At 36.7% G+C, this 13,825-nt stretch overlaps 1 protein-coding gene across 2 annotated transcripts in view; it reads left to right on the top strand.

Moving 5' to 3' along the window:
- The window catches only part of ZMAT1 (zinc finger matrin-type 1), a 41,131-nt gene extending 33,403 nt beyond the window's left edge, over window positions 1-7,728 (top strand). For both annotated transcript variants that reach the window (XM_029930095.1, XM_029930096.1), the window contains exons 6-7: window positions 4,884-4,983; window positions 5,605-7,728. In XM_029930095.1, coding sequence (XP_029785955.1) covers window positions 4,884-4,983; window positions 5,605-6,925 — 1,421 coding nt within the window. In that variant the 3' untranslated portion in view covers window positions 6,926-7,728. The remainder of the gene's footprint in view (window positions 1-4,883; window positions 4,984-5,604) is intronic.
- The last annotated feature ends 6,097 nt before the right edge of the window (window positions 7,729-13,825 follow it).

Raw genomic sequence — 13,825 nt, 5'->3', positions numbered from 1 at the left:
CAACTTCACCTGTAACTCAACATATCTAAAATGGAATTAATAATCTTCTCTAAAATCAACTTGAATTACCCAAGATTTCTGCCTTGACCGGTAGTACCACTACTTATTAGTCACCTACATTTGAATCTTTGAGGGCATCTTCGACTACATAATTTTTCTATATCCTGTCCATGAGCAAGTATTATCAAGTCTTATTAGAACTATTTTCCTTCCTGTGCCCTTCCATTACATTTGCACTATGATCTTTTTACACTCCAATTCTGTAACAATCTTTGGGAAGGCTATACTTATACCTCATGGTTAATCTCTCACTCCCTAGTAGTAAGATTTCAACCCTGGATCAGCTTCACAGTCCACCTTTTCTCTTTTATATTCAGGGTACTGAGTGATGCCATGGAAAATTATGTAAAGCTAGAGATTGGGTACCTCAACAGAGTCTTGGAATCCAACCTCTATGGACTTGAAGTCCTACTTAATCCTTTACCTTCCCCTTCACTTTCCTTTCATCAATGATATTAAAACATACCCCACTCTACAAGACTTTCTTCCACTCTTCTATACTTCCCCTTCTCACACCCTTCACATAAACGTATCTCCCACATTCAATCAGTCACTAAGTTATGTTAGTTTTAATGGTATATTATGCCTATTCCATGTGTTCTGGACCGTGCCTCCTTATCTCTTGCCTGGTCTAATGTATTTACATAAATGTAGTCTCCTTACTTCAAGGTTTGTTCCTATCAATTTTATCCTCTCAAATTTATCCTCCATAGAGGAGAGATTGTCTAAAACCCATAGCGGACCTTATCACTTACTACTTAAAGCATTTCAAGGTTTCACAATACACAGGATAAAAAAGTCTAGGCTCCTTAACGTAGCATATACATCTCTCTGACCTGACACCCTTTTCCTCTCCCATCTTATATTTTATTCTATAACAATTCCAAATTTTAAGAAATTTCTATAAGTACTTATATGCTTCTTTCATGATAGTCCTTCAACATACAATACTCTTCTCAACTCTTTTCATCAAGTTAACTAATTTTCATCCTTCCAAGTTTAACTAAGGCATTGTCTCTTTAAATAGCCTTCTCCGGACAACCACCCTGTGCTTAAGTGCCTCTACTTCTTTGAGCTCCTATACCCCTTAAGTATACTACTTACCTTTTACCTAATGAGATTGAAATCCTTTGTTTAAATATGTTTCTCACTTGGATTTGTAAAAAACCTCCCCATTTTATTCATCTTGTACCCCTAGAATCAAGCACGATGGTTGGTGCCACATAGGCCCTCACTATTTTTTAAAAGATTATTTGAAATCAACACATCATACTCATTTCTATCTCTGCCATATCCAATACTATTTTCATCCCCTGGAATGCCCTTTCCTGCCTTCCTTACAATTCAAATCCTTCTTGTCCACCAAGATCCAGCATAACTTCCCTCACTACTCTAGCTCCTGGCATTCTCCCCTTCCTCTGATTTCTCATATATTCAGTGTTCATTTACAATTGCATTAATTATAACTCCTTAACTGATTTAGCCTCCTTAAGACAAAAGATTATATTTTATTCTGCAATATCCATCTCAGTGTTTCATATGGTAAAACTATATAGTTTTTCTCAATATTTGCTAATTGTTAATAGAGAGTCAGTGTCATGTAGAAGGATAAACATAGATTGAGAGATATGTTTGAAGTCACTTACCCAGTTGTATCTTGGATTCTTTAGGTGTAAAATGAAAATAAGTCTACTTCACAGGATTGACAAAGGATGAAATAAAACAGTATATGCAATACCTATCACAGAATAGGTTCTAAACAAATGTTACTTTTTTTGAAATGTTTTGTTCTCCGGTCATAATTTAAAAACAGGTAAATTAGACATTTTCAATTTTTCTTCATAATCTAAATCCCACATTAAGTTGCATTTTTGCTTACGTGCAATTCTCAATTGATTACTTTTCATTTAAGTTATTAGACCAATAGTTCTCACCTTGACTACATGTTAGAAGCATGCAGGGAGCTTTTAGAAATCTTAATGCTCAGGCCATCTCTCAAAGTAATTAAATTAGAATCCGTAGGAACTATACATTAGTGTTTTGTTTTCTGTTTTTTAACTCCCCAAGTGATTGGGCTATAGAGCCAAGATTGAGAACCACAAAGTTAGACTATAAAGACATATGTTTCCCCAATCTATGCTTTGAAAACAAAGATCTTAGTCTGGGGAGTTAGGACTGTGATTAGAAGAGTGGGCCCCACAAATGTTAGATTATGGAAGATTCTGAAAGTTATGAGATGTAGAGAAGCTTGAATTTCTGGGTGAAGTCAGAAACAAGGAATCTTAGCAGAACTGAGGGCAAGAAAGATGGGAAGGACCAAGGAGCAGACCCAGATAGGAAAATATAAAGTGTGAGAAACCTAGTGGATAAGTGGAATTTAGAGTACACTTATCTTGATGAGCACTAAGTAATGTATAGAATTGTTTAATCATTGTATGTCTGAAACTAATATGGCACTGTATATTAATTCTACTTCAATTTAAAGAAGAAAAGAAAAAGAAACAGTGGAGGCAAGTTTCAGGGAATTAGACGAGGAATTCTGGTCTTGGAGCCAATAAATAGGCTTCATATCTTCACAGAAAAGGTTTATACCATTTATTATATATTTTTACGTATTATTTTTTGAGATATAGTTATGAATATATTATTTTCTGAGATGTCCATCTCTAGAAAAAGATAAGGAATATCAATGTATGAAAAAGACAAGGGGCTAATGTAATAGTAATCAGACTATAATTCCAGAACTGACACTGTATCTTTTATATGTTACCTGAAGCTTCTCTAAACTTCTCTATTATGTATATTATAATCTACTGATATAATTTGTGAAGAAACAAATGAGGAACTGAGGAGAACATTATGTATACTATATTTTATAAGCACTAAACAAATATGTAAAACCCTTAAAATATAATCTGAGTTTATAATCATAATGAAGATCATCGGTTTGATAATTTAGTGGAGTGTTGGTCAACAAGAGTTGTATAAAAAAGTCATCTAAAACACTTTGAAAAGGTAAGAAAGCCTGGTTCTACTCCTAGAGACTCTTATTTAAATGGTCCAATGTGGAGCTGTAACATTAATATTTTTTAAGTTTTCCACATGGTTCTAACGTATAGCTAGCATTGAGAGCCACTAACCTAGAGGAAACCAGGATTCCTGCTTATCTTGCCTAACTTGGGTGCTCTCAAAATGTATGGTGTTGGCCAAGGAAATCTGAGCTTTAATTTTCACAATTGTTAAATAAGGGTATTAGTAATTTTTTTGAAAAGGGTTGTTGTAAATATGCAGAGTCCTGAATTTAGTCCATAGCTTTGCAGGAAGTCCAAAATCTTCAGGGTTGACCAGACCACAAAAAACTTAGAAGACACTGATGAATAATCAAGGAACTAGAAAGATATTCTCTTAGTGTATTTCCCATACATTCTCTAGGTATAATTACTTGGGGTATTGTTAAAACATGAATTCCTTCTCTCAGAGACAGAGGATCGTGTTCTCCAGGGAGAGGCTTAGGATCTATATTTCAAACAATACTCCAAGTAATTCTGGAGTCTGGGAAACATTGTAATTTAAGTTAATACATTGTCATTCTGGTATTGATTTATGGTATGAGGAAATAGATCTTTTTTTCAGTTCCTAGGGTTCTTAAACCCTGGATATATTACCCAGGATATCCCTTTTTTTGGTATCAAAGTCAATGGGAAGCCAAATTATAATCAGAAATAGACTGGTTAGCATGAAATCAGAATACTAGGAGAGAAGAAAGTTATGAGGAATCATTCACTCAGTCTTTGGCATACTTACTGTGTTCTCTTGGGCCCAATAGAGTTATGTCAGTGGGAAGCTGAGACCTGTGTTCTTCAAAGTTAGCATCTTTATTTCTCCTTAAATGTAGTCTCCTGTTTCTATGAATAATCTTTGTGTGGACAAGACAAATACACTTGATTAATTTAGCATCCTTTGAATGATTAAGTTGCTGTTTGATTTAAAGATGACTTTGCTTCATCCTAAAACTACTGCATCCACCAATATATTGCCTCTTCCTTAGGATGAGATTATTTTATATTTGACGTATGAAATTTATTAATTATCTACTTCTGACCAAAGGTAAAGTGGAAGGATGGTGAATTTAAGAAAATAAAGGTTAATTTATCCCCTGCTTTCAGTTCTACCTCCGAAGCAGAATAGAGAGGTAGCTGGCATACCTATTCTATAGTTTTTGACTCTTTTGATGTGGTAACTAGCAGTTTTGTTTTAGAATTTTGAATTCAGTTTTTACCCTGAGAGTGGGGCTCACTGAACCTCTCTCTAATATCTGTCTGTGGAAATTACTTTTAGTAAACTAATGCACTACAGTAATTTCAGGTAACAGAGTAAAACTTCGCTTTTGTTTAAAAATTTGAAACATTTCAGATTTTTGTTGGGTAGCAAGAGAATTAGGGGCAAGCAAAAAGAGATTGGTTAAGGGATTAAGAGGCAAAGGGGAGTTGGGCATACTAAATTTGAAGTGCCTGATGCACTTCCATGTAGAAACAATAGGTAGGCAGATAGTTGATTCTTAGGAAAAAGGTCAAGGCTAGAGAAACAGTGTAGTGTAATGTAGTGTAAAGAATTCTGGACTTTAAATTAAGAAGCATGGACTCCAAGAGGTTTGCTCTATTACTGGCCTGCTCTTTGACTTTGACCAAGTCATTTGACCTTTCTGAGCCTTATCTTTAACTTGGGAAAGTCAGTAGTAGATGATCTCTAGTAAATTTCTGTCCAGCCTTGTGCTTCTAAATGTATCCATACTGATCTACTTAACTTGGACTCTCTTTTTTCAGCATTTAGTATGAGGACCTACGTTTGCCATATTTGTAATATCACCTTTACATCTTTAGAAATGTTTCGGTCCCACATGCAAGGAAGTGAACACCAAATTAAGTAAGTATTTTTTGCCAAAACGCTCCTGTGACACCAGAGAGTAGGGCTTCTATGCTTCTGTTAACCTTATTTTATTCTAGTTGGAAATATTTCTACTTTGAGTATGAATACTTAGAAGCTAAATTGTGCACTTCACCAAATTAACCTTCATTTAGACTCTTTTTTAAAATCTCAGGGTTCCAGAACAAATAGCCATTACATTTATAGCTCTATACAAAGAACTAATTAAAACTTTTAAAACAATGCAACATTCAGATCAGACCATCTTCAGGGCATTAAAGATTATTCATTCTTTCCCACATATCCCAACATGCCTTACATTTAAGTACTAAGGTAGTATCAGCTATGTCTGCATCTTTGTACCCATCTTCCCCCTCATCTCAGCCCTGAAAAATTTTTTGTATGTAAAAATTTGTGAGGTGCCTGAGAAAATTCTGACTACACCTGCTGCTTCTTTTTTACCATAAAAAGTGATGATTTATAGCTTTCATATTGAAGTAAGTTTTTAGTATTTGTTTGAATTTTTGTTTTTGTTTTTCCAGACTAGTCTTTTTGAAAACAAAGAAAGTATTAAGAATAAAGTAGCCTAATAACAAGAACTTTCTACTGTCTTCTTTGCAGAGAGTCTATTGTTATCAACCTAGTGAAGAATTCAAAGAAGACACAAGACTCTTACCAAGATGAATGTGCAGATTACATCAAAATGCAGAAATCCAGAGGACCAGAACCCAAGACCTGTTTCAGAAAGATGGAAGAGGGTTATTTAGAAGCCCGTTGGTATAAGGAAGTAGATGATTCTAGATCCAGACATAGAATATTTAAACAGAGACTCCCATGTGAGACTTTCTGGACATACCCAGGATCATACAATATTTCACAAGCAGCAGAAAACCATTTACCTCATTGTTTACCAGCTCATTCAAAGAAGACATATGACTCTTTCCAAGATGAACTGGAAGATTACATCAAAGTTCAGAAAGCCAGAGGACTAGACCCAAAGATTTGTTTCAGAAAGATAAGAGAGAACCCTATGGAGACCCATGGGTACAGAGAAGTTGACTCAGGACCCAGACAAAGAATGTTTGAGCAAAGATTTTCACATGAGACTTCCCAGACTTACCAACAACCGTACAATATTTCACCAGTGGAAAGCCAGTTACATTATTGGTTACCCGTTCATTCAAACAGGACTTATGATTCTTTCCAAGATGAGCTAGAAGATTACATCAAAGTGCAGAAAGCCAGAGGACTAGAACCAAAGACTTGTTTCAGAAATATTAGTGATAGCTCTATAAAAACCCATAATAACAAAGAAAAGGTTGATTCCAGACACAAACATAGATTGTTTGAGCAAACAGTCCCATATGAGACTTCCCAGACTTATACAGGATCATACAGTATTTCCCAAGTAGTGGAACACCAGTTACATCATTGCTTACCAGGTCATGATAGCATACAGAGACTAGACTCTATATACTCCTGTCAACCCATCAGAGACTGTTTTCCAGAAAAGCCAGTACCCCTGAGCCTTAGTCAGCAAGAAAATAACTCTGACTCGTACAGTGTAGAATCTGAAGTTTATAAGCACCTCTCAGAAAACAGTACCAGTGACCATAAAACAGGTCATAAACGGAGACATCAGAAGAGAAGAAGGCACCTGGAAGAAGGTGAAGAAAGGTCAGAGAAAGAGCAGTCAAAGCATAAGAGGAGAAAGAGTTATGGGGATAAAAATCTAGACAAGGACAAGAGCATCCGACAAAGGAAAAGAAAGGGAGATAAAGTCAGTGTCAGTTCAGGAAAGCTTAAGCATCGAAAAAAGAAAAAAAGCCATGGTGTTCTCACTGAGAAAGAAGAACGTAAGCATAAGAAAGGGAAAAAGAAATCTGTTGAAGAAAAGACAGAAGAGGAAATGCTTTGGGATGAATCTATTCTTGGATTTTGAACTTTTACTTTTCTTTATCCAAGGATGAATTGAAGAAATCAGTTATGGATTTAGACAAAGACAGGGACATCCAGTGAAGAAAAAGAGCCATGGATATAGTCAGTGTCAGTTCAGGAAAGCTTAGTTTTTATGTTTATAATTTGAAATTTAATTGAAAGAAGAAACAAACAAGCTTAAACTTACTCTCTGAGAAAGAACATAAGAATATAAGAACACAAGAAAATCAGAGAAAAAGAAGCCTGTTGAAGAAGAGACAGTCAATGTTTTGGGATGAGTCCGTTTTAGGAATTTGAACATTTCATTTTGTTTACCCAAGAATAAATTGAAGAAATCAGTTTAGAAAGTGGATTTAGATGAAAACAAGAACAGCCAGTGGAAAAAAGCATGGGTGGACATGATCATTGGCAATTCAGGAAAGCTGAGTCTTTGGGGGTGTAAAATTGAAATTGAATTGAAAGAAGAACCATAAAGCTAGCCTCTGAGAAAGAAGAACATAAGAACACAACAAAAAGAGAAAAGAAAAGGAAACCTGTTGAAGAAAGACAGTGCTTTGGGTGGAGCCTACTCTTGGATTTTGAACTTTTTAGTTTTGTTCCCTTAAGGTTTAATTGAAGAAATAAGTTGGAAAGTTTGGTTTCATGAAATTTATGTTATTTGAATTTTCTTAAGTGAAGAGTTAAATATAACCTCTAACAAAAGCCAAGTGAAGTAAAGTATTCAATAAGTCTTTTCCTCAAGTTACTTTTTCTCATTTTCTTAAAAAAAAAAAAAAAGAAAGATTGCATTTTAATGTAACTTTGCTTGATGAGATTGTCTCTACTTCTATTCATCAAATTGCTGTGGTGGTGAATTATTTGCCTGTGAAAGATTATTTTAAATTAGAGAATTACCAGTCATTATAGAATTCATTCCTTGTTTGGGTTTGTGTTAGTGTTGGTATTTTATTGTTGTTATTGTGTATTTGTTTCTTGGTTTTCTCTAAGAAAAATGTATGAAATGATATAGATCAATTTTTTGCTTGTTAAATCTAATTTGCAGTGTATTTTTGTATTTTCTAGTTCTGAAAGTGAAAAATGAAACAGTCTATAATAAGTTTAGATGATATATAGTTTTTAAATGCTCTCAAAAAGTACTAATAAAAAATCAGTCTATATTCTGGAAATGTTTATATTATATTAAAGTTTTAATTTCTAAAGGTTGTTGTATGTAAATGATCATTTCCCAGCCAAAGATTATTTATTTAATTGGGAATGAGAGGGGATATAATTAAACATCTCAGGTCCTTTCTGGAGATCACAATGTAAAGTTGTAATAACTCCGAGGGGAAGAGCCAAGATGGCGGAGAGGAAGGGAGCTCTGTAAAATTCGTCCACCCCATCTATCGAACTGAGAAGGACATTACTCTCATCTGCAAGAGTGGAAGGAGGAAATACAGACTCCAGAAAGAAGACAAACTAAAAGATGCCTGAGTGAGTGAGTACAAACTGGGGAGATTGGAAAACGGACCAGCCAAGAAGGGCAGGGGAGGTGGGAACCCCAGCCCAAAACAGGAAAAGCACGTGGAGACCCTGAGACACAAAGGAAAGAGAAACTGAACATGCTCATAGTACTGTCTCTAGAGAAGAGATAAAGAACATTTAACCCTACAAGGAGAGAAAAACCTCACTGCGTATATAACCACTGGCAGCGCAAATCCCGAATCAGGTGGCACAAGGGAAAAAAACAGCCTCCACCCCTGTGCGATCCTGGCAGGGAGTCAGCGGCCACTGCGGGAGCAGCCCCGGGGGCGTGCACCTCAGCCTCAGCTGGGGGAGCAGGAGCACACACCTCATTTCAACAGTGCATCTCACCTCCAGCATTGGCAACGCAAATTCCGAATCTGGGGTGACACAGGGAAAAAATAGCCTCCACCCCTACGTGATACCAGCAGGGAGTTGGCGGCGGCAGAGGTGGGGGCATATGCTTTGGCTGGAGCTGCAGGACTGCACACCTCATTTCCGGCAGCGCCCCACACCTCAGGCAGCAGTGGCTGGTGCTAAGAGAAATGGCTCCCTCCCATCGCTATTGCGATCCCAGCTGGAGGCTGGGAGTTGGCAGTGGCCTTTGTGGGGTTGTGCACTTTGCCTCCTGCAGCACACCTTGCCTCCCCCAGCAGTAGCGCAAATCCCTGCCAGCGTCAAGAGAAACTTCTCCCTCCTACGAGATCCTGGCTAAGAAGCCAGCAGCCAAAGTAAGTACATCTCATCTGTGGTAGCATAAAAGTGCATGGACTAGGATTTTGAAACGAGACAGGCCTGGAAAATGTAGCTTGGCTCAGGTGCCACACAAGGAGATCAGACTAATTAGAGTGACCTGCAGCACTTAGTGCCAGCAGATCTTGAGGTGCCACCATTCATCATCCACAACAACCACGGCAGGGCCTCTGAGAACAGCCCACGAGACCTACGTACACCAAACCACGCCTCTCCGCAAGAGGGAGCTGCTGCGTTTTTTTGTAATTATTTTTTATTATTATTACCATTTTTACGTAATTTTTTAAAATTTTTACTCCTTATTTTCCTTTTTCCTTTCTCCCTCTTTTTTTCCTTCCTCTTGCATTCCAGATATATTCTCTGTATCTCATCCTTATCTCTCCCCTTGACTGGTTATACACTTTTAGACTGTCCATTGTCCTTTGTTGTCTCTGCCCCCATTTATTTTTTTTCTTCTCTTCTTTTCTTCTCTTTTCTCTCCCTTTTCTTCTCTTCCATTCCCCTTTTAATTTGTTTGATTTCTCTGTGTGTTTCCATTGTTCTGTTCCCTCTGTGTTTGTCAGTCTGTTTTCCTTCTCAGGGCTACCCCAAGAAACAAACCAAAGTGCACATGATGGTGAGTCCCTAATATCGCTGAGTAGGGAAAGAAAATAATCAAAGGCACAACAAGAGAAACTAAGAGACACCATTAAAAGAATATTTCCTGAAATGACAGGCCCTGGACAGTCAATAAGCCTCCTTTAACAGAGCAATATTAACAGGTGCACAGTGCACAATGAGCTTTTTAAAACTGACGAGAGACAGAAAAGTAGCCAAAATGACAAAACGAAGGAACTCTCCAATGAAGATTCTCCAGGAAGAAGTCACAGCCACAGAATTGCTCAAAACAGATCTAAACAACATACCTGAATAAGAATTTTAAAAACCTGTCATAAAATTAATCCCTGAGGGTGAAAAAAGTATCAGAGAAGCAACTAAGACAATGACTAGGAACTTTGAAAATAGGTGTGACGAGTTAAAAAAGGGTATAAATGAGGTGAATAATAAAACGGAAGCGGCCACATCAAGGATTGAAGAGGCAGAGAGAAGAATAGGTAAATGAGAAGACATAGTTATAGCAAAAGAGGAAGCTGAAGGAAAAGAGGGAAATTGATCCAAGAGCAGGAAAGGAGAATTCGAGACCTGAGTGATACAATCAAATGAAACAACATCCATATCATGGGTGTTCCTGAAGAGGAAGAATGAGAGAAAGGTCCTGAAGGGATACTAGACCAAATTATAACTGAGAATTTCCCAAATTTGGAGAAAGAAATAGACATTCAAAATCAAGAGGCACAAAGAACCCCCTTAAGACGTAATTTGAATCAGGCTTCGGCACGACATATCATAGTGAAACTCACAAAATATAAAGATAAAGAGAGGATTTTGAAAGCAGCTAGGGATAAAAGGGCCCTAACAAACAAAGTGAAGCCTATCAGAGGGGTTACAGACTTAACTAATGAATCTTGGCCGGCCAAGAGGAATGTCAGGAAATCTTCAATGTGATGAACAGAAAAAACATGCAGCCAAGAATCCTTTATCCAGCAAGCCTGTCATTCAAAAAAGATGGAGAGATAATGGTGTTCTTTAAGAAACAAAAATGGTGGTGGTGATGGTGGAGGGCACTTAAGGGGAAGAGCACTGGGTGTTGTATGGAAAACAATTTGACAATAAAACATTATGGAAAAAAATAAAAAATAAATAAAAATGAAAAAAAAAGAAACAAAAATGGAGAGAATTCATGACCACCAAACCAGCCCTACAAGAAATCCTAAGAGGGACTCTATGAGGGAAACGTTGCAAAAAATACAATGTACCACAGACACCACTATAAACATGAATTCTACGGAGAACACAATGAATCTAATCCCACATTTTTCAATAATAACATTGAATGTCAATGGATTGAATGCTCCAACCAAATGACACAAGGTAGCAGAATGCATAAAAAAACAAACTCTATCTATTTGCTGTCTACAAGAGACTCATTTTAGACCTGAAGATACCTTCAGGTTGAAAGTAAAGGGATGGAGAAATATCTATCATGCCACTGGAAGCCAAAAGAAAGCCAAAGTAGCCATACTTATATCAGACAAACTGCACATTAAAGTAAAGGCAGTAATAAGAGATGAAGAAGGACATTATATAATAATTACAGGGTCTCTCCATCAGGAAGAGCTACAATTATAAACATCTATGTGCCAAATTCAGGAGCACACAAATACATAAAACAATTAACCACAGGCAGAAACAATCTTATTGATAAGAATGTGCTAACTGCAGGCAACTTTAGTACTTCACTGACAGCAATGGATAGATAAACGAGACAGAAAATCTCTTAAGAAACAATGGATCTGAAAAACACATTGAAACAGATGGAACTGATAGATATATTTAGAACTCTGCATCCTGAAGTTAGGAAATTCACCTTCTTTTTGAGTGCACATGGCACATTCTCCAAGATGGATCACATACTGGGGCATAAAGCAGCCCTCCATAAGTATAAATGAATAGAGATCATACCACACCCACTTTCAGATCACAATGCTAAGAAACTTGAACATAACCACAGGAAAAAGTCTGGAAAACCTCCAAAAATGTGGAGGTTAAAAATTACCCTACTAAAGGACGATTGGGCTAATCAGGCAATTAGAGAAGAAATTAAAAAAATATATAGAAATAAATGAGAACAAAAATACAACAATTCAAAATCTCTGGGATGCAGAAAAGGCAGTACTAAGAGGAAAATATATTGTAATCCAGCCCTATATCAACAAACTAGAAAAAGATCAAATTCAAAATCTAACAGAACATCTAATGGAACCAGAAGGGGAGAAGCAAGAGCACCCCAACCCCAGCAGAATAAATAATAAAGGTCAGGGCAGAAATAAAAAATATCGAATCCAAAAAAACTGTCCACCCCAACCCCAGTGGAAGAAAAGAAATAATAAAGGTCAGGGAAGAAATAAAAAATATAGAGTCCAAAAAAACTGTCACAGAGATCAATGAAGCCAAGAGTTGGTTCTTTGAAAAAATAAACAAAATTGATAAAGCTCTAGCCAGGCTCCTAAAAAGAAAAGAGAGCACCAAGATAGACAAAATCATGAATGAAAATGGATCCTTTAAAAGCAATCCCTTAGAAATACAAGCATTCATCAAAGATTACAATGAAAAATTATATGCCAACAAGCTGGACAACCTAGAAAAAATGGACAAATTCCTAAATGCAGATGCACTACCAAAATTCAAATGGGGAGAAATATAAAGCATGAACAGTCCAATAACCAGTTAAGAAATTGAATCCATTATCAAAAATGTCCCAATGAATAAGAGCCCAGGGGCAGATGGCTTTCCTGGGGAATTCAGACATTCAAAGCAGAATTAATACCCATTCTTCTTAAACTGTTCCCAAAAAATAGAAATAGAAGGAAAACTTCCAAACTCATTCTACAAAGCCAGCATCACCTTGATACCCAAACCAGAGACCCAGCAAAAAAAGAGAACTACAGACCAATATCCTTAATGAATACAGATGCAAAAATACTTAACATGATACTGACAAATTGAATTCAACAGCATATAAAAAAAATTGTCCATCATGATCCAGTAGGATTCATTCGTAGGTTACAGGGCTGGTTCAATATTCACAAATCCATCAATGTGATACATCACTTTAACAAAAGAAAAGATAAAATCCATATGATCCTGTCGTTAGATGCAGAAAAAGCATTTGACAAAATACAGCACCCTTTCTTAATAAAAACCCTTGAGAAAATCGGAATAGAAGGAACTTACCTAAACATTAAGAGCAGCTTATGAAAAACCCACAGCTAATATCATCCTCAATGGGGAAAAATTGAGAACTTTCCCCCTGATATCAGGAACACAACAGGGGTGTCCACTCTCACCACTGTTGTTTATCTTATTGCTGGAAGTCCTAGCATCAGCAATCAGACAACAAAAAGAAATAAGAGGCATCAGAATTGGCAAAGAAGAAGTCAAACTTTCACTTTTCACAGATGACATAATACTCTACATGGAAAACCCGGCAGACTCCACCAGAAGCCTTCTAGAACTGATTCATGAGTTCAGTAAAGTTGCAGGGTACAAAATCAATGTACAGAAATCGGCTTCATTCCTATTCACCAATAATGAAGCAGTGGAAAAAGGAAATCAAGGAACTGATCCCGTTTAAAATTGCACGAAAAACCATAAAATACCTAGGAATAAACATAACCAAGGTTGTAAAAGACCTATATGATGAAAACTATAGAAAACTTATGAAAGAGACTGAAGAAAATACCAAGAAATGGAAACACATTCCATGCTCATGGATCGGGAGAATAAACATTGTGGAAATGTCATTATTACCCAAAGCAATCTACACTTTCAATGCAATACCAGTCAGAATTGTACCAGCATTCTTCTCAAAGCAGGAACAAGCTATCCTCAAATTCATATGGAACCACAAAAGACCCCGAATAGCCAAAGTAATATTGAAGAAGAAAACCAAAACGGGAGGCATCACAATCCCAGACTTTAGCCTCTACTACAAAGCTGTCATCATCAAGACAGTATGGTACTGGCACAAAAACAGACACATAGACCA

Source organism: Suricata suricatta, chromosome X (genome assembly GCF_006229205.1).
Source record: "Suricata suricatta isolate VVHF042 chromosome X, meerkat_22Aug2017_6uvM2_HiC, whole genome shotgun sequence".
Classification (NCBI taxonomy): Eukaryota; Metazoa; Chordata; class Mammalia; order Carnivora; family Herpestidae; genus Suricata; species Suricata suricatta.
Note: the sequence above shows the minus strand (reverse complement) of the source record. Positions and strands in the feature narration are given on the sequence as shown.